The 22,645-nt window shown below is 37.2% G+C and overlaps 1 protein-coding gene across 1 annotated transcript in view; it reads right to left on the bottom strand.

Moving 5' to 3' along the window:
• The window catches only part of CNTN1 (contactin 1), a 238,112-nt gene that overhangs the window by 13,053 nt on the left and 202,414 nt on the right, over nt 1-22,645 (bottom strand). Inside the window, exons 18-24 of the mRNA XM_048956631.1 lie at nt 21,535-21,684; nt 17,975-18,045; nt 16,686-16,920; nt 13,035-13,138; nt 6,379-6,565; nt 5,037-5,149; nt 3,761-3,917 (exon numbers count right to left, since the gene is read on the bottom strand). Coding sequence (XP_048812588.1) covers nt 3,761-3,917; nt 5,037-5,149; nt 6,379-6,565; nt 13,035-13,138; nt 16,686-16,920; nt 17,975-18,045; nt 21,535-21,684 — 1,017 coding nt within the window. The remainder of the gene's footprint in view (nt 1-3,760; nt 3,918-5,036; nt 5,150-6,378; nt 6,566-13,034; nt 13,139-16,685; nt 16,921-17,974; nt 18,046-21,534; nt 21,685-22,645) is intronic.

Raw genomic sequence — 22,645 nt, 5'->3', positions numbered from 1 at the left:
GAAGTGAGAGAAGTACTGAGTATCCCATGGTTTTAGTTCTGACTTATTGCAAGATTGCTTTGATTACATTAAGACTAGTATTATGACAAAGCATTGCAATCCATAAAGCAAAAAAGAGACAAAAAAACACAATTTTCAGCCTTTAATGTATTTCAGAGAAAATAGATAAGCCTACGTTAGCCGTTGGAATGGCTTTCTTTGGCCATACAAGTAGTGCCAATCATCAAATAGTTGTGGTACCTCAAGAATTATTTTTCAACTGCGTGGCTCATGTATTTATTATAGTGGGCTTGAAAAGTATCTGCAACCTCTAACTGTATGACAGGCACTGCTCAGTAAAATACAGTGGTTCACAACTGGTCTACAGATTGTAGCAATACGCCAAAACGCAGCTCAGCATATATGCGGTGAATGATTTTATGAAAAGAACTCACATTTCAAGATGCTCACAGAGCAGAAATGTGTGTGTGATGGCTACTTGCTAAATTTCCTTTACATCGTGCTCAGCTAAAATAGTGCATCCTTAGGAAGGTGACTGGATATAAGTGGGCAAAGGTGCTTTAGGATGTTTTGCCTCCTTTGTCAGCCTATGCCTAGCTTTTTAGTAAGAAAGAGAAAAACAAGGTTTGTGCCTTAAATAAGAAGCTAGAAATAACACGCAGTTCTAGTTTCTTTTATATTTGACTTTCAAATATAACTTCTGCTTGTTAAAACGTACTGTAGATTTCATACATAAGATCTCAGGGCTATCTAGGGCTCCTGAGCTAGATGTTCTTGTACACAATTCAGAAAGAACTTAGAACTGCACATCTACAACACACTGACTATGCTGTAGCCTCCTAGCACAGCAATTTCAGCCACACAAATCAAGGAAATGGTTTTGGTTTGCAAAAAAGTGCAATTCAGATGCCTGAAATACTGGGCAAATGGTGCTTCTAAGGTCCTGCCTGGCCTCCAGTTGCTGATCCAGAAGACGTAAGGTCTCCTGTAGAACCTGTCATACCTGCCAGCATTACATGGACGTCTCTGCTAATCTAGGGCACGTCAAATGCCAGAAGCATTGCTTAAGCTGTTGAATGTTCAAATATCTGAATCACACCCCAGATGAAAACTGTTTATAATGGAAATATAGTTACCCAACTTGGTCAAATAAGGTAGATTACTTTGGATTTGATACCCAATGAATAGCAGGAAGACATAAATTTGGAAGAAACACAGGTTTTTTAGACACTCCTCTCTCTTCCGTGCATCCTTTCAGTTTGCTTAGGATGCGTTCCATCCTGGTCAGCATCCAGGCTATATTCAGTCCCTGTGCTTGCTGCTTAATTCTCCCCACTCTTACACAAGAAATTAATGTAGTTTGAAAATTCTGGAATCAGATGCCTAAAGGCAACAGTCTGCTCTAAATTACATAAGATGCTTTATGCTTTGCTTTCTCTGTTGTTTACATCACTCTAAACATATAAGTTCCATTCTGGCCAGCTGACCACCAAAACATTTGTTTCTAGGAAACCTAACCTCCTTTTCAGGTTTCCAAGAAAAATGATCATCCCAGATAGCATGGGAACTTAAGGTCATTCAAACCAACTGTGCATAATCACAACCTTGTATAAAATTACACACTAAGGAAATGCTACACAAATCAGGAAGGGACACTGTATATCCTGGAAAGCCAGGACTCTGGGAAGGATTTAAGGGTGGAGTTGGAAAACAAGCTGAACACCATTTTATAGTCCAGTGCAGTGAAATAAACGACTAATGAAAGCCTTTCATAAATCATGCTGGGAGTAGTAAATGTAGGGAGCATCTCCTCAGACAGCAGTACATACAGTTGTAGCGTTTATAGTCCTGAGGGAATTCTCAGAAGTCAAAGAAACGAAGAGCTGTCAAAATTCTTTAAGACCTGAAGAAAAGGCTATCACTGAGAAAGTCAAGGCACAGATTCCATTTAGCATCTGATCAGTTACTTGGTTGATATGTATAGGTTGATCCAAAAGTAATGCCTCCTACTTATTTCCATGATATATAAAAAGCACAGTAATGCTATTTGACATTGCAAATTCTCGCATACAAAACACTCTTTTTCAACATAGTCATTTCCATTACCTAGGCATTTTCACCAGCGATGAACAAGAGCTGGCATACTGAGCTCCTAAAAATCTGTACCAGCAGAGGTGACCCACCATTGCTGTCACCACTGCTGAAATGCACTACTCATTGCTTCATTGCGTTCACAACTACTGGTTGGTCTCCAGAAACATTGAGCAAGTGTTGATGAATGTCAGTGAGTGCTATTTTTTCTGCATGGGGGAATTCAGTGACACAACTTTGCTTAATTTTCAGGTCAGTTGCCATTGTGTCAGACTGCCCCTCTGCTGCCATCTGTCGCATTGCAACAACATGTAATGAATATTGGTGGGAAGGTTCAGCCTTTATTGCCATACAACCACCATCTGCCTCTAACTTTGTGGGCCAACATAATAGGAGTCATTACTTTCAGAGCAGACCTTGTATATACCTATCGTAATGGAGGGGAATAAGAGATACAATAAGATTTTTTGGTCTAGACGGAAGCTATAAAAGAAAGCAACGGGTGGATCTCAAAACCAGATAAAACTAGGGCAAAAAGTTGTCATCAGCGAAGGTGATTAATGACTGGAACCAACTCCCATGATTCTCCATCTCTAGATTCCATTTTACCAAGACTGGAGTAGATGCTTCATCCAAACAAGACTAGTGATATCCACGAGTTCACATTAGGTGATTTAAATTGTATATATTACTGAAAAGCAGCAAGTCGGAGATCCATTCTTTTCAGAATTGGCAGATTTTCTTAAAGTACACTCACAAGATAGCACAGATGTTGCTTTTTTAAAAGACACAATAATGACTGCATTGATGGTGTGACAACAATATTGTTGTGTTTAAACGATATTATCCACAAAGTTCGTTTTTTAATTAAAGAAAAAAATAAAATAATACAGCACATGTTTAAATTATAATTGTGCAAAAACACTGTCTGAGTCCTTGACATCATTATATTTTCTGCTTTATACAAAGTGTGCTAAGACACTACTTAAACTGCAAAACTGGTAGGCAAGGGATGTACAGATCATGTCTGACCTTGTATTTAGAGTCAATAGTGAACATAAGATGAATCAGCCTGGCCACCCTCTTTATCAATCATCCAAACCACTCTGAAGTTGAACGTTTTGCATCTCTCATTTCTTTTTAATCTGTATGTGGTACAGCTTCTCCTCTACCTTGAGAAGTGGAACTCTTCTAGCAATTGGTTTGTGGACCACTGTGGACCACTCTTTTCTCAGTTGTCTTTCTCCTTGTTGTGATAGTTAACAGTGGAACGAGATGCAGAGATACCAGATACTAGGAACTACAGGATTATTGGAAGTTGACTTCTTGAGCCCTACGCATGCACATGTATTATGCACGTGTAGTTATGCTTGCGGTAAACTACAGAAAGTGGCAGCATAACTGAAGGCACCTGTAGAAGCAGAGATATCTGGAAGATTGACAGTGCTTCCTGGACTGAGTTGGGCCACTACTGAAGTGTCTTGTGTGCATTATCAGTCTTCAGGAAAACTTAAGATAAACCATAATTATCAGTGCAGTCACTTCTGAAGAGCTAGCTACCTCTCCAGTTTTGAGCATGAACGTAGTGGACATCTCTGGATAGTACACAAGAAGAAAGTACTTACTCCAAGATTTCCAAGGAGTGTTGGAAGGAAGAAGTTCTGCTCACCTGAAATTTTAATTTGAGCTACTTCTCCATCTCCTCCTTCACTGTGTGCTCGGACCTCAACAACATATTCACCATCACTGGGGACTGGGACCTCTATTGTGTGTTTTCCAGTTGAAAACAACTTGCCTTCATGTTGTCCATCTGGTCTATATAGCACCTAGGAAAGCCAGAGCAAACATTTTTATTAAAATGCCACATTTCCACAAAAACATATATGTACAATGAGTGAATTAAAAGGTATTGGGTTTATGCGTGTATATATCTCAGAACTTAGCTGCATCTTTTAGTACATCTTTTAGTACCATCTTTTACCTTTTTATCTAGGGTGAATCTAGATAAGACGTTTCTTCATTGCTTTCTCTGTCATATAATTTACACCACCTTTTGAAAAATAATTTCAATTTTCTACATTCAGAATAAGTGTCTGAATGATGGAGGATAGGAATGGAGGGTGTCAAAGAGCACCAAATAAAAATCTCACTTCTCAGGTTTTTTAACATAAAATTGATTACCATTTTCATAAATTAAACAATTATTAATTTCAATATTAAATTTCAGTGCTGTTAAACTATTGCAAATATGACAGTGTATGTCTTGTGGGACCTTTAGAAAAGATCTCCACTTTCTCTTGAATTATCTCTGGAAAATATTTACACCAATTCCCAGGAATTAATTTAACTCCTCAAGGAAAAATTGTATATGTGGAAATTAATACTGATTTTCCTACCACCATGCAAGCAGCAAACTTAAACACAAAATTATTTCCGAAGCTTTTTATACACTCTATGGTTAGTATACGCACTTGCTCTCATAGGCTAGGTGATAGTTTACTTCCCTTTTCCCTGATTGTAAAGAACTTGTGTTCTTTAACTGCAAGAACTTGAGTTCAGTTCTGCAACTGTAGCTCCCATGGAGTTAGGAGAGAAAGCTGGAGCAATGCAGCTGGTAAAGGGAGAAACTATTAAAGAAGTTTTTTGAAATATTGTTTAGCCTATAGTCTAAATTTAATCATACTGGATATCAGGTTGCTACAGTCAGAGCAGATCTAAACATTATCATAATATGGGTGACTACCCACACTATTTTCTCATCATATTGACAAAGCCCATCAGCTCTGCCCTGTGTTTACTAGATGTTTGAGATCTCTGAGCCTGACACCTTCATCTTTAGCATGCAATTATGTTTAAGCTCATTTAGGTACTAAAATGCATTCCTGTTTATAAAATGCAGCTCATGTAGAATATGCATAGATAAAAATTATTTTCACAGGTCATACTTTGTATCCTTCAACTGCAGACTCATTTGACATTGCCTTCACGTGATCCCAGGTGATGATGTACCTTGAACCAGATCTTACAGAACTGATGATTCTTGGACGTTGGCTTGGAGCTGAAAAACAACATATGCATTAATGTGTAAAGAACTGAGACTTACTTCACAAACCTTCAGTGAAACTTTCATGGATATGTAGAAACGTAAAAAGGGAAATCATATCTGATCTTCATATAGGTATGCAGTTTTCTTCTTTGAACTAAGCGCTGCAGCTTTGGCCAGGCAATTTTGTATGGCTTGTGCAGTGCCTGCTTTGTGGGTTTGTCCTTCTGTCCAAATGGAAGTCGCCAAAATTACCCTTTACTATGCTGCTGACCATGTGTGTTTGCTGGCATGCAAATATGTTCAGAAACTCCCTGAAATGTGGCTTAAGTCATATTTATTCATTGAAATTTAATATTTATTATTTAACCATTTAAAGGCAATTCTGAAGCATTTAACTCAGTTAATCAGGGCACCCACTGCAGAAGCTGTTAATCGTATTTCACACTGTAAATGTATAAAATATATTATTATTCAGCACAACCCTGCAGATCCAAGTTGCCCAGTACAGTATTTACTGACAGAAATCCTCAAACTGGTTGTACGCATTTTTAGTGCACAGAAGTGTGTTATAAATACACAAGATATACTTCTTAATTGAACACTGCTAAGAATGTTCAGAGAGACCTGGAATATCATGTCTTGCTTTGGGTCCCCCAGTAAAAGAAAGACACTGATAATGTGCAGTGAGCTTAACACAGGGCCACTGACCTTGTAGGGAGCTGGAGTACCTGCCCTTTGATAGGAAGGTGAGAGAGACAGGCTTGTTCATTCTCAAGAAGAAGTTGCTTTCTTTGGAGCAAATTACGAGCAGCCTGTCTGCATTTATCAATAAGATTGAGCCAGGTTCTCTAAAGTGGTGCATGGCAGGAGGGATGAGTGACAAAAGACACACATTTGACTACAAGAGGCACAGACCAGATGCTAGGAAAAAGTTAGGCTGTAGAACAGGGTTCACAAGGAGGGTCTTCATCCCCAGAAGACCCAACCCTGAGCATCCTGGTCTGAGCTTGCAGCTGGCCTTGCTTTGAGAAGTATGTAGGGGCTTCTGAGTCCTTTCCACCCTTAATTAATCTGTAAGTGTAAAACTAGTCGAATTTTTTGTACAGAGAATCAATACTACATAAAGGGAGAATGTCTGATACATAAATGAGGAGCCAAGCTTGAAGAAATGATAGATGTGATACAACATGCAATAATGACGTACAGAACATTATAAATAACCTAATGCTCAATTTACTTACGTGCTTTCCTGGTAATAATGTCAACGGTTCTACTGGGAGGTCCATAGCCTGCACTATTGAAGGCAGACACATCTATGTGGTAGCGTGTATTAGGCTTCAAGTTTTCCAGTTTGGTTGAATACTCTTGATTGCTTACTTGTACCCTCTGTGCAGCTGCTTCTTTATCATGAGCAGCCCAGTAACGAATCTGTAAGCAAATTGAATAATTAAATTTAACATACTTTTTTGTAAGGAAAGTTTATAAAATATGATGTATACATTTTGATACTTCATACTCTGGATGTTAAGTGAGCTAAAAGACATTTAACAGCAATTGCATGGAACTCCTTCTCCAGGCGAACTATAGTTGCCTATAAATGTATGTATTATGACAATTTTTCTCAGAGTGGATTACTTTGTTCTCAGATAAGTCATTAAAAGTCTGGGAAATGGATAATGCCTTTGCCAAATGAGGCTATTTTCTTGCTGTTTTGATGCTGAGCATTTTACTCAGAACTTTAATATTGTTCTCCTACACTAGACGATGCTCTGCTATTGATTTCACAATACTGCGTGTAAACTCTCTAATAAATCTATTCCTTTTGTACTTCCCTCTAGAGAAATGAGAACAATTCAGTCATCTGGTGTGCGTACATCTAGGTGTGCGTACATAAACATTTTCTGAAGTTCTCTGGCTAAATTCAATGAGATTTCAGAGGACAATGTGACATCTGTCAATGTAGTTGAGAAAGGACCTTTAAATGCTTAAAATAGAGGGAAAGCATCAATGTAAACCTATCTTAAAATACAAAGTCAATTAACTGTACAGAGAAAATCTGTCAGTTTTTTCATGAAATTGTTCATTTAACTTTAATTCATTACATATTTCTTAGAAAAATGAACTAGACCTTACAACCTCCCTGACATTATTGAACACAGTCCTAAATGCACAACTATGACTTTTTTTTTTTTTTTTTTTTAATGATTAAAAAGACTTATAAATCATCATCAATAAAGATTGGCTTAAAAAATAATGAGATCTGAACGGATATCTATTTCTTACCTACTTTTCCATGAGCTACTTGCTCACCAGCTCTTCTTCTATTGGCCCTTAGACTTAAATGTTTTATCACATATTATGTAACTTTTTTTTTCCTTTGAGTAAAAAGCATTTTTTCAAGAACTGTAGTAGCATCATAAAGATATCTGAGTGGACAGCCTTTGCCCGGAGATGAATGAGAAATATATGCCCAATCAATTCTGCAGGCTTCTCCAGAATGCTGGTAACCTCTGTTTTCTGAACAGTTTCAAATTGGTCGGGGATGTTAACATTTCAGCTGGCATTTACTACACTCTTCAAATCAGAATTGGTTTGATGTGATTCTAATTAACAAACTGTTGTAGATAAACTCTTTTTGTTGAAAGCAATCAGTGGGATGCCATTAGCTGCTGTGATTACTGTGATAACTGTGATTAAATCACAAGAGATTTTGTACTGGAGGACATTAGGTCTTTCTCTGTACCAAAGGCCAAACAAGTTTCTAGCTGTAGCAAAGGGATATCTGTGAAATTCTAGACAGTCAAAAATGAATTAGCTACTAAGAGCAGCTTTATTGTAGATATCAAGTAGTTGCTGAAGACTTATTCATTCATTTTTTAGCATGTTCTACTGCCAATTATCTGCTTCACGTAAAGATGGCAAACACCTTATATGAGAAGCTTTTGTTAAACATTACACATATAATGGAAGCTTTTGAATACCTTGGACTTGCAAAACTTTCTGCTTTTTTACTGTTCACTTACACTACAGGAATATTACAGGCATAATATAATAGGTAATGTGCAGCATCAAACAAGACAAGTGAGAACAATGAATGAAAATGTAAATTACACTGACAGCATATTACATTTCAGGTAAAAATAATATAATTTAAAAATTAAACTAAATCTAAATCCCAAATACTATTGCTCTTGGCTGAAATGTTGTGGATTTAACTACTCCTACAATGTGAGTTGTATCTCTATAGTCGGATTGTTGCAGCTACTCTTGTAAAATTTGAAATAAGACAACTCCCTTGAGAGCTAAGAAAAAGTATTGTCTTCTTTATTCCTACATTTCTCTTCTCACATATTGTTTAAATACTTTAAGTCTTTTGAAATACTTAGGAATTTTCCTTTCACTCTCTTGCCTTTCTGGAAGTGGTATCCAGAATGCTGTGCCCCATTGTTACAAGAATCCACATTTTCCCACTTTGCTCTCTTTTTTTATTTCAGAGCATGGACATGAATCTCAATCAATCTATTTTTTTCCCAGTGCTCTGCATTTACCTTGCTAGGGTAGCCTATGGATCCTTAGAGGACAGAGAAGAATATTTAACTCCGACTCTAGAGGCTGTTGAAGGAATTAAGCCAAAACCAACAAAGGGTTCACACAGTGATTGGTGGGAAGAGAATGCCTCTGCCATTATGAATTAGCACAGCTGCCTGTGTTCAAAATTAGGGAAAAAAACCCCACTATCTTACTTTTTCTCTCTTTTAATTCAAATTTTAATATACTGAAATACGTCTGAAGATTTTTGTTAGTATCATGAAACAACATCTTTCATAGCATGGAAGCTTTACATAGGAGTAACAGAAAAGAGACATTCTATTCATAATAACAAAATGTTAATGACTCATTTCAGTGAGAGGATCAATAGCAACGAACAGAGATCGATGTTTTTAATAAAATAAACATCTGTTTCATAGAAGCAGAAGGAATCATATAGTGTCTGTGGTACTGCACATCCCAAAGAGCTGTGGCTTTTAGCAGTATACTGCAAGAACTCATAAATCTCAAATTTTCTGTATGGATGGAGATAGTTTTCTTACTTTATCTCTCCTTTAAGTGTGAGCTGAAGACACTCCACTGTAATGGCAAAATGTATCAGCTCACACTCATCACTGCAATGGTAGTCATTCTGACAGTGTGCATTAGTGTCAAGAAAATCTGACTCCTCCTAGTGTGAAAAACATTATGTCACACGTGAAATACCTCCAGATACATAACTCAGAATACTCTCACCTCTTAAACTCTAGCATTTAGGTCAGTTATGGCACCATCAGGTAATAATAAAGACCAACGTGAAATTGAAAAAGTGTTTTGGTGAATGAGGGACTTTGTCAACAAGAGTTACAGCTAAGCACTAATTGAAAAATAAACATTGGAAAATTTATTTATGTATATACAGACAGAACCTTCTAGATATTTTCATTCTAATTTTATAAATCTGTGCCCATTTTATAGATCTGTGCCCTTTCCTCTACAACTTGTATCGCAACTTCAGAAGGGTAGTCTACAGCTTGAAGAGCCTTCTATTTTTCTGTGTTGTACAAATAGCTTCTACAGTAGTGATGAGGATAGCACTTCTGATCTTCAGGAGCACAGGACTTTCTTTCACCCCTACTGGCTTACCCTTTGCTGCTCTCCTCTCTGCTAGAACGATGCTGATAATTGTTCTAGAGAAAAAGATCTCAGTATGAACATGCTATTGAACTCCATTATGCCTATTTGTCTGCTTATTAATGCATCAGATACAAACTTTTCTTCCCAGTCATGATGACTAGATTACTTTAGGGAAAGAGAACAAAAAAAGAGAAGAAACTCAAAATTTTAATACCACTGCTTATTGTACATATTCAAGCATTGAATTCATGCTGGATTTGTGAAAGTGTAGTAATTTGCTAGGAATCAGTGGACGAACCACCATTGTCAGCTCCAGCTGACAAAATAAGGCACCATCCCTTACATGCGCATTCTGTGTAACATTCTGTTCCATCCATTGCCAGGGTATTCCAACTTTCTTCAGAACTGCAGTTATCCTCTTTCCATCCCAGTAGTCCTATGTGCTTCTATTTTCCACTGCAGTAATACTGACTTTTCCCTGTACCCTATTTTTTTCTGATGAACGAACACAGGCCCATCAGCCTGATCTCAATGCCTGGAAAGGTTATGGACCAACCTCATCTTCTATGACTGAGCTACCTGGCTGATGGATGAGGAAAAGGCTGTTGATCTAGTCTGCCTTGACTTCAGCAAAGCCTTCAATGCTGTTTCCCACAGTATTCTGGAGAAGCTGGCAGCCCGTGGCCTGGTACACTCTTTGCTGGGTGAAGAACTGGCTGGATGGCCATACCCAGAGAGTGATGGTGAATGGATTTAAATACACCTGGTGTTCCCTAGGGGTTGGTATCGGAGCCTGTTCTGTTCAGTATCTTTATTGATGACCTGGAGAAGGGCACTACCTTCAGTAGGTTTGCAGATGACACCAAGCTGGCTGGAAGCGTCGATCTGCCTAGGGATAGCAAGGCCCTTCAGAAAGATCTGGACAGGATGGATTGCTGGGCTGAGGCCAATGGGATGAAGTTCAACAAGATCAAGTGCTGGATCCTGCACTTTGGCCAAAACAACCCCAGGCAATGCTACAGGCTTGGGGGAGAGTAGCTGGAAGATTGCGTGGAAGAAAGGGACTTGCAGGCAATGGCCAATACTTGGCTAAACATGAGGCAACAGTGTGCTCAGTTGGCCAAGAAGGCCAATGGCGTCCTGGCTTGTATCAGAAATAGGGTGGCCAGCAGGAACAGGGAGGTGATTTTCGTCCTGTACTCAGCTTTGGTGAGGCCACACCTTGAGTACTGTGTTCAGTTTTAGGCTCCTCGCTACAAGAAAGATATCAAGGCCCTGGAGTGTATCCAAAGGCAATGAAGCTGGTGAGGGGTCTGGAGCACAGGTCTTTTGGGGAGCAGTTGAGGGAGTTGGGATTGTTTAGTCTGGAGAAGAGGAGGCTCAAGGAAGATCTCACTGCTCTCTATAACTGTCTGAAAGGAGGATGTGGTTGCCCTCTTCTCCCGCATAACTAGTGACAGGACAAGAGGGAATGGCCTCATGTTGCACCAGGGGAGATTAAGATTGGACATTAGGGAAAACTTATCCTCCAAAAGATGGTCAGGCAACAGAATGCGCTGCCCAGGGAGATGGTGGAATCACTGACTCTGGATGTGTTCAAGAAAAGTTTAGATGCTGTACTAAGGGACATGATTTAGTGGGGAAACATTGGTGGTAGGTGGGTGGTTGGACTGGATGATCTTGGAGGTCCTTTCCAGCCTTGGTGATTGTATCATTCTCTCTTCTTCCCCTGATGCTCCCTGTAAGAAACTTAGCTGGCTTTAGGTAAAAATAGTGCAAAATAAAAATGTGACCTAAAATATCTATGGGAATGTTCTCCCACCATCTTCTTCCCCCAGTCATCCTCACCATCCCTCCATATGTCCTCCCCCCACCACACATTTCAATTTTAAACATCAATTGCCATGTTCTGTCACTAATGCAACCCCAAGCTTTCCAGCACACTTCCAGCCCCCTTTGCCACTGGTATCTCTGCATCCCTTTCTGCATAGACAGTCCAACTTGGAAGTGCAACTCTGCTACATGGCTAGCAGAGTTGAGCTCTCAGATCTACACTCTCCACCCTACTCTCATATTTGACTATGACTTTTTCTATTAGATTTTAGTTGTACAACTCATATGAAACACCAAACCAGTGTGCTGTTTTAGTAAATTGAGAGTTACAGTTGATGATGTCAGTGCCTTTATTTCAAATCTCAGTTTCCTGAGTTTGTAATTGTGCTTATAACTTTATGTGCGCATTCTGGAGAATCAACTATCTTCAATCCTTTTACATGGGACACTGTGCTAGCTCTTGCTGAGATCTTCACTATGATCTGTGTCTTGTTACAATATCCTAAAAATATTACACATATCTCACGGAGAGATAAATCGATACAATGAAATACAGAAGCAAGTACTAGTATTTAAAAGAACATTTATTCATATATATTTCAGTCATGTAGACACATTCTATGAAGTTATCCTCTGTTCATTTTGGAACACAGAAGCTACCATCAAGCAGCTGATGACTTAAACATCAAAGCAAATCACTAACAATCTAGTGCCTTTTCTGGAATGCAGCCAAAGTAAGTCAGCTGAGTTCATCCGGCTATGCATGGATGATGTAAGAATTCCCCTGCCACATGGAAAGCTACACGGTCATTTCTAGTAGCAACCATCTTGTGGCTGTTATCATCTTTGTAAAAGGACATGAACAATTTTTACCAGTACTACCACTTACTTTTGGACCAGAAAAACATACCTTGAAGCTCCTTCTCATGTGAGGAATAGAAACCACGAACAAAACATTGCCTTGCACAATAGCACTGTACCTGTTCTACAGGATTATATGTGTATTTCACCATGTTCCATGTAATAAAGAACTTGTGGGAGAATTATATTAATAATTGCTGATACTTTAAATGGGTCATGAGTTACTTACAGTTTCATGTCTCTGTTGACAATTACGCCCTAAATTTAATTTCAATATGTTTTGAGAAGGTAAACATACGCATTTGATTACATAACATAAACAGACAGCATTATTTCGTGATATAACGATGACGTGCCAATGTCTTAGTAAGGAAGTACACAGCACCAAAAATAATCTCTTTCTTGGGATGTGAAATCTGGACAGCAAGCTTAAGACAAGTGAACCTAAGAGCTAGAATGTTACAATAGGAATTACCTTTGCATTTAACTATGGAAATTTAATTAATGAGAAAACGTGCAGTGCTGCAGCTATACTCACCTGATATCCTTCCACAGATTTCTCAGTAACATGATGCCAAGAAACAGAAATTTCAGAAGATGACAAAACTTTCACGCTCACATCTGTAGGTACCTCAGTTGGAGCTGGAAGATGGAACACATGTACAATATCTAATTTCATTTGGTGCTATTGTTAAACTCATCTACAGGGACTCATCATGTATTAGTCTTTAATCTGTTTTTACTTGCATAAACTTTAAATTCAGTGATGATCTGTATGGGAAAGGACTATAAAAAACGAAACAAAACAAAGCAACGTTTCTTTACTTGGCTGAGATTATGTATTTTCATGTTTCAAGAGATTCCCTCTGTGCAAATTAAAAACTGGTTTTGACAAAGAACTGAATGAAGCATCCAGTGATCATTTACTAAATTGGACAGCAGTTGACAGATTAAAACATATACATCTTCTTTTCTTTTTTTTTAAAGTATCTACACACAAATATTCCTATGTAAGTCACTTAGTCATGATGACACAAAGTTTTCATGAGACCAGATATTAAAGAGCTGACTAGTGGCACATATAAACTTAAACATATGTGTGAAATAATCTGAGAGTACCCTTCTATCAGCCATATTGATTTTGTTTTGTTTTTTTGGGATACCAGCCAAGTTAGAATACAGACCATAATAATGTGACATTTTTATTTAAGAAGACTGTAGGTAAATTACAAAAAGCAGTTAATTTCACCATTGCTTGTATTTTAAATGAGGTAAGGAACTTCAAAAGCCATAACTTAGCAATGTTTACAAAAGATAAAGTTTTTCAAGCTCAGAACAGCACTCTTTTGTGAATCTTTTGAAACAAGTTGCAACAGACAGGCATGGCAGCATGAGCTGAGGAAAGCTTTCATATACTTAATCTTCTAACTGGGCATCAAGTCAACTATGCATCAAAACAGCCACTGTTAAGAAAAAAATCAGCTACATCTCATATGAAAAGCATCCTAGGTAACAAAATAATCTTGTATGCAAAGTTACCTTTTGTAATTGTCTTTCAGTGACTGTTAATAATGTAAATGCATAATTGAAAAAATGATGCATTATTACAAAATTGTTTTCACAATGACAGGCATTTAGATAAGCAAGAGGCCTGTGCACTTGCTGCTAGCAGTTGTTACTCTCTACTAGCAATGGAAGGTATGACATGGAACTGTCAGATATGGAACTTGGCTTAAAACATGTGGGAAAGCGGAAGTTCTCCAGTAACAAAATTTAATAAAGATGCTCATAATTATAACTAGACACACAGAGATATGCTACCAAATGTACAGCTTAACAGAAATACTGGCACTGCGCATATGTATGTATGTGTGTGTGTATGTATGCTTGTAAATATTAGAATGGAATACTGTATGACCATATTACTTTAAAATACCTCTGCTGCCTTTGAGAAGTTGTAATTTCTGATAGTACAACTTGCTGATTCAGAGGTACAGAAGTACAGGTGGAATAAATGTGATCATCTAATCCTGTTCCAAATCAGTGTCAGAATCTTCATCACATTAATTACAGAATTTCCCAGAATGTTTCATATTGAAAATTTCCAACTGAAAGGGATTTTGCTGATACAGTATTCTAAATAGTATTTCATCTGCTCATGATTATTTATGAGCTTGAAATTTACATCCCTATTTGGCATCAATGTTCTGTAAATGTTTGCAGTCTTTCCTGAGCCGAAAAGATGACGTCGGCTGCTTTTCTCCAGACCTCTAATTCAGTAATTCTATCAATTAAAAAAATCCAAAACAACAACAATTGAATGTGCTTCCAGTAAATCCTCTTCACTAAAAAAAAGCTGTCATTGCACAAATATATAAATCCTAAATGTAACTTTATAAAGTTAAGGATGGGAGGCAGCAAGGGGACTTTGTACAATTTCAGAGGCAAGAACAGAATGCTTTTTGGATTAACTTTCTTTACTTCTGCTGGAAAATTCCTTCTAACCTGTTCTGCACTTCCTGTGTTCGGTATGTTCAGTAGTCAAGTCAGTTTTGCGCAGCAGCTGTTAGCAGTACTGGTAAGGTTTACAGCAGCACAAATCTGACATTTTTTGTGCTTCTTGTGTTTGAAATCTATGAAAAGAAGTAGGTTCACTGAGCTTCTACTACATTTGCTGCCTATATCTGGGCATCACTTGTTCACAAGTGTTTCTACCAATAAAGTGTCTGAACTTTGCTAAAATCTATGAACACCAGCAACCACCAAAATGATTTATTTATCTGGAAGCTGGCACTACTGCACATTTGCTTTTCTTCCACCTTTTGGAGCTACTAGACTCTGCTATGTCTCTGAACTTAAGAAAGCTATACAAACACATCCTATCCCTGACACAGCTAGTATAATCCTAACATAAATACATGTGAGTTTATCAGTCCGCTGTCAATAAGGCCTCTGAGAAAGGATGGATATTGAAACTTGGCAGTTGTGGCTTTTATTATACCATAGCAATTTATTAACTTATTTAGACAATTGCAAAAACAATCATAATTTGCTGCTGTTAAAGACAATATCCTAAGGTTTTTTGTTTTGTTTTGTTTTGTTTGTTTAAAGGATTAATATTAATCTCTTCAGATAGCTGAGTGTTGCTAGCTTGAATCCTGAATTATCATATGAAACAAAAAGGACTACTTTATCTTTTCTCTGTGTGTGGGCGATTTGTGTGCAAAGTTCCCATTAGTGCTGATGGGAATCATGAACATAAATCTCCCATAAAGTACACAGAATAAAGAATAGACTTGGAAGTGTGAGAATGCGGCCTTGTTATCACAGCCCTCCTCTTGGCTCTTTCATCTAGATCTGCTGACTTTGTGAAAGAGGTTCTGTTCTACAGAAAGAAAAAAATGAGCAATGCTTTGGGTTTTGGCAGAAATTAATAAGCTATACTTTTCTAAAAACAGGCTCGAGTGATTATGTTGCAATTAGGATACTGTATATATTTCTTCTGATTAAGGTAAACTTCTGGTGCTTACCCTCCTCTGCTGATTTTGAAAATGTCATTTAAACTTCAATCATAACAATCACAGCATGTGAAATAACTCCAGAAAGAATTAAGAAAATGATTTTAGTGAAATGCCAGAGGTTTTCATTAAATTATTCACTTGGTATCTCTAACATCCAAACAATAATAAAGAATGTGATAAAGCTGACTTATATTAGACTCTAAACATGCTGATAATGTAACTAAATAGAACTGAACTATCATTACTTCACAATTTTTGGGCTGAATACTAGAACAACAGACTTCAGTGTGGTCTATTAAGAATAAAAAAACCTATACACATGTCAATCACATGTATTAAGATCACATTCGCAGAACTGTTGGATAATGATGAAAATTTTTTAGATAATAAATATGAAGAGAATATATATATATATATCAATTTATTAAATCTTCTAAGAAGTATGAAAAATCTTGAACACTTCTGCAGATTGCTCATTAAGTCTGGAAGTATAACCAAGTAATCTCCAGCACTTAGAAAGTCCAATGTTATTGACTATGAACAGCAATTATTTGTGAGCTAAATACATTCTCCTTGCTGAAGGACAGTTGCTGTACTAATTAGGGACCCTAATGCAGTGCTGATTAGAATCCACAGTGTAAACATTACCTGGAAAAATTAGTACTCACCGTCCTGTGCTGAATAAATGACAGCAGTGAGACTGAATGGTCCATCCCCTTTGTTGTTAAAGGCTTTCACTTTTACTTGGTACTGGGTGGAAGGAGGCATTGATTCATCCTTGTGGACATAACGGCCAATTTCAGGATTAGTAACTGTAACTCTTCTCCATTCTTTCTCACCAAATGGCTTGAAAGCCACTATGTAACCAAAGTTATTGCCGTAGTGGTATTCTCTTGACAAAGGCTAAAATGACAAAAGACAAAACACTGATTTTCATAGCTGATCAAACAAATGGATCACTAAAGAAAAGTAAATTATATGAAAATTATCATGTATTCTGAAAAAAATACTGATCTAAAGTTCAATTTTCATCTGATTTGCTTCTACTGTTTGCTCCCACCCTCTTTAAAAATAAGCACCACCTTCATTATGCAGGTCTGTAGTAGCACGCCTGCTGCTAGTACATTTTAAGGTCTTATTCCTCCTCAAAACTCACTGCAAGACACATCAAGCTATTGCCTACAGAAAGAAACCAAGAATAACTGTGTATCACAACTGTTGTCAGCTTGATCCAGGAAAAAAACTCTTTCTTAAGCAATAAGCAAAGGAGGATATGAAACACATGCACTATGCAAATATCTGGGTATATGTACATATGCAGAGATTATTTCTGCAATACACACAGAGAAAATGTAAGTGTCTAGTTTAAATTACATTCATTTATGTAAAGCTTGTGATCAAGGAATCCTGTCTGCACAATTGATTAAGAGATGGACATATTCAAAGAATTATTAATCCTATCTCTTTTCATTGATGAGAGGGTCCAGTTAGTTTAGGCTACCTACTCACCCAGCTACTATCTGGCAAAAGTTTAAGTGAAAATGACTTCCACTTTCAGCATGAACATTAAAGGTATTTCTTGAAACTGCAATTTATGCCCTATCACCAGGAATGCTGAAAAATATAAAATTACAGAAAACCATCTGCTATAAAAATTTTTGCTTCATTTACCAAAGCTCTACATTGAGTGATTCCTCCTCTGCCCATGGAGCCTTAACCAAAACTATCAGCATGTGTGCACAAAATGATGTCAGTAGCTCATCTGAAGGCTGACGAAAACCATCCTTTCAAAACAGAATTTCTGCATTACTTCTTCACATCCTGTAAATCCCAGAGATTAAATATCTTCTTTTGTGGTGAAGGATTTGGAACAGTACAGACCTTCCATGCATCTCAGGACCAACAAGATCAGACCCATGGAAGTACACGCTTACTTTCATCTCAGTGCAATACCTACCATCCATGTTATTGTCAGCTCTCGATTGCTTCCACCTCCTCCTCCAACATCAGAAGGAGCCACATTAGGAGCTAGAAAAACAGAAGAGACAAGAAAAATAACTACAGAGTATGCAGTCAGGAAAAAGAAAGCAACAGTATGATTTTCTTTTCTCTTTACCAGTAAGTCCAATGAGCACATGTGGGCCACAAAATTAAAATAATGATAGTCTGTAGAAGCTGTCAGTCTGTGGTCTTGCCAAAACTAAAGTATAGCTACTGCTACAGGAAACATGCCAGTTCAAACCATAGTTAGCAATCAATCATTCTTCTTTTTAACCATATTCTCTATAAATATTTAATTTAATATCTAGAAGTGGAACACTACTCATAGGCCTCAACAGAAAGACAGCATATGGTTCTTGTGCTTCCTCAGATGCTGATATTCCAAGGGCTCAAGTACCCTGGGAATAAGCATGTATTTATGTTAACAGACTGTGCTTAGTTCCTATTCAATGGATTTACTATTTCAATGGATTTACTCACAGTGTGTTACATCAATCCCATGAGTACACGTTTGAAGCACCTCCTTCCTAGTCCTATTCTAGTTCAGATGAATGGCAGATGTCTTCTTGATTGGCATGGGTAGATATTCAGAACCAAAGCTGGCCTTAAGTAATTTAGTAATTGCATTTCACACTGTTCTGTGTGATGCAATAAGATCTGCTAATCTCTCACTGGTGCACAGTAGAGTGGTAAGGTAAGAAAGCCTCAAGGGTTCATTAAAAGTCATTCCTATATTTAATTTCTGTCAAACTCCCTGTATTTATAGTTCCATAAGACTCTGTCAGTACCTACATTTTCTTAACTACCATAAACAGATGAAAACTATTTTCTCTCTGGAATCCAGTATAGACATTTCTCCAAAATTTTTCTCTACAATGTTATACAGAAAACACCCAGCAAGAGCTGTCTAATTAATTCATGACATGTTTGCACTAAAGATGATGATTTCATTGCTATTGTCTGTCGTGGTTTTGTATTTACTTGCTGTCTCTCAGTAAGGAGATGCACAGTACTGCTGGAAACAGCAAATGATGGTTAATGCACATATTGTGCATTACATGAGCCTCAGGTGATCACGTATTAACTACATGCTCCAATGACATGGACACATTCTTTGTGTTAAAATATTCTTACATGATCAGGCATTTTCTCCTACAAATCAGTAAAGGTCACAGGAGAGAAAGAGGATAGTTTCTGAGTGGTCTCCCTCTGTTTAAATAAGATGTTTGCTGAGATCTACTATTAGGATCACTTGGGAATAAACAGGAAAGCAGAAAAGAATTAATTATTTAGAAAGGAAAAAAATGTAAAAATAAATCTGAAATTTCATTTGGTGCACAGTTTATGTTATTTATTTCTGGCCTTCCAGAAAAAAAAAAAAAAAAATCAGTGGAGAATGAAGCCAAACATAAACTGAAGCTAAAATAGAATCATCAGCCTTTGATCAACTGAATTTCAAGAAGTCACTGCGAAATATGGCTGTTTTTGACGAAGAATTCAGATTTTATTGAAAGATCTCTCTTCCAGCGCACAAACTCTTGGCATGCTAATTAAAATGTTATTGAAATTAAAGTTATCTACAAGAAGAGAGACATCAGAACTGAAAAAGACATTGATAACTTTAGAGTTGAATGAACATTATCTGTCACACACAGTACAGCAGAGATGCAGTAGTCTGCTGCTGTTTCAGAGATGCAGCACTGTTTGTTGCTGTTTAACACATAACAAATGTTAAAAATAATGGCCGTGTATAGAAATGGGCTGTTTAGGCAACAAAATACTTAATTTATTCATTTTAAGATGAAAATGCACACACAGTCCTGTTCTGTAGCTCCCTGGAGGGTGATAATGCATCCCAAATGCTATTGTTGCTGCTTATGAAAATTCTAGCTTCTGCAAGGAAATGTTCTTGGGCATACAAGTTTATCAGCAAATAGTTACTGACTTATAAGCTCTTGTAGCATTGCAAGAAGTCTTCACTGATTCTTAAGATACTACACTAAAGTTTTGCTTTGTTTCACCACTGATGTCTGTCAACATCCACCAAAGATGGCAATAGCTGTACATGGGAAATTGGACGACAGGCTAACAGACTGCATTCTGCAAAGCACTACATCCTGCTAAAATAGTGCAGCATTTGCAGTCATGAGGGCTGTATAAAGAGGCTCAAGCAAACTTCATGAGTGTGAATGTGGCACACTGCACTTTGCAGGACACTACCATGGTCACCACCTGTGAGTGTTTCTTCTGAGCCCCGTGCCAGTCCTTAACCTTTCTGTCTCCTTCCTGAAATTTCAAAAATGGCTGCCGTGCACCCAGAATTACAAGGAGCACGTCCAGATTTCTCATTTAGACCCTTGGGCTGTGTTCAAATACAGCTGTAGAGTTAGAAAATACACAATATTACTAGTCAATTTTTTATGAAGCGATTTTCTTCTACTTTGAGTGTTCAAATTCTGTGCACATTTTCTTTCCCTGACTGATATAACTAATCTGTATTTTCTTTCTCCCTAAGCAACACAGTTCTTAAATGGACCAAATGGGGATCCTTATAAACAAATGCTTTCAAATTTGCAATGCAAATGCATTTTCAAGTGCTATCTAATAACAGCAATGACCTATCTGCTCTAATTGCAAAATTTAATTTTTTAATTTTGGTTTTGCATTTTTATTTTGTAATCACAAGCTATGGGACAAAGGCTTTTTAAAATCATAAATATCTCAAGGTTGCACACAAGTGCTAATATGCACTGAGGAGGATATACTGGTACACAGGCTTTGTTGGATAAAGCCATTTTGAAGTGATACATCACTTCCTAAAGCACTGCTGTTATCTCCTTTGTACAGTTCAAACAGAATGTATTATCTTGAATAATAACATATAATTCTTCATTCTCAAGAATCCATTTTAAAATGGGCCTGTATGAACCTAGAGGGTATCCTTAAATAGTTTAATAATTTTAACACAGAGCAATTAGACTGCTACGGGCATTTGCTATGTCAAATAATGTCACATCTCTCATGCAGAATAAGAAGACACAAGACCAAACCTGACAGATAAATAGCATTATGTGGTAAGACAAACACCTTGTCATGCATCTTTTATTTAAAAATAAACCAAACAGCAGAAGGACATTTTCTTGTCAAAAACATGCATCTGTTTTCTTTTCTACTAAGCCATGAATCTCAATGTCAAGTGCATGTGTTTACCCAATCTCAATCACAGAAGTCTCTGAAGGCCTCTGAAAAATCACAGAGGGAGTCTCTGAAAAAAATACAGCATGCCTATTTCAAGAATGGAGACAAGTTTGCTGGTTTTATCACAGTGCTTCCTTCCTGCCTGCTTTAATTTTAAGACATCTAGACAGTCTACTAAAACCTATAGTAGTTAGTGACTAAATTTTCTGAATTCGCTTCTGATAAAATCCTTAAAAAAAAAAAAAAGACAAAACACAATTAATAAAAATATGAAAATAAAAAGGACATTTAAAAAAATGACATTTTTTGTTTACATACGAGCGCCTTCAGTTCTGATCCTCTGGGATGGCATACTCGGTTCCCCTGTTCCCAAAGTGTTTGTTGCTATTATCCGGAACTCATATTCCATCCACGGAATTAAATCAATCACTCTAGCAGATTCCATGTTTCCTTCAATATCTGATGGCTCTAAAAGAGATCAGAAGTTGCTTTAGAAAATATCAATTTTAGAATGAGGTCTGTCAACAAAGAGGCTTCTAAATCCACAGAACCTGCCCCTAGTCTACAACCACATATAGCCAGCTAAAGGAGCACCATATGATACAAAAGGGATACCTTATTTTACAGGGAGTACCCTGGCAATGGCTGGGAATTTGGAAGTTATAACATTATCTTAGATTCTTAAATAAGCCATTATATATTTTTAAGTTTTAACTGGTTGTGAACTAGCAAAAGAAGTACATTTAATTATGTAGTTATCCTTATTATTTACATATATTGGAGTTGCAGAATTTCATTTTATCTACAGAACAATACAAGGAGAAGTATGTAAAGCAAAAACAATATAATAAAAATTCATGATGTATGCAATAGCTAGGCAGGTGTAAATTTTGGGACTGATCAATTGAGAAAGAGTAGTTTATAAAACTCAATCATATTTTGGTGCACCTTACATGCGAGCATGTTGCAACCTGCAATGTAGTTCTGATTCAGAGGGGATAAGTGTTCTTATATAAGTCCTTTTTAGGATGTACTTTATCCAACTCATGACACTGTGTGTACAACTCATGGATAGTCAGCACTCTACAGCTACAGAAAGACAGAGGATTTTCATTTCTTGCATGGGCCAAGAGATGCTTGTCAAACTAAAATCTTGGGTTCAGAGGGAGATGAGAAATGACATATTCTGCACTGGGAAAGTGGCAGGTTTGGAATTAAAATATGAGTGCAGTGGCTGCCAGAAAAAAAACAAACAAAAAACAAAGCATGAACTACAATGTAAGCATTGGATAGTATTGAATAGTGACAGAGCTTTCCACTACCAAATGATCATCACATTTTTCATTCCAAAGCATGGCCCCGAAGGAGAAAGGAAAACACTTTCTATCTCTTTCCATCTGTCAACCACCTTCCTCATCATTACTGAAAT

This window comes from Lagopus muta, chromosome 1 (assembly GCF_023343835.1).
Source record: "Lagopus muta isolate bLagMut1 chromosome 1, bLagMut1 primary, whole genome shotgun sequence".
NCBI classification, from domain to species: Eukaryota; Metazoa; Chordata; class Aves; order Galliformes; family Phasianidae; genus Lagopus; species Lagopus muta.
This window is presented reverse-complemented; position numbering and strand designations above follow the sequence as displayed.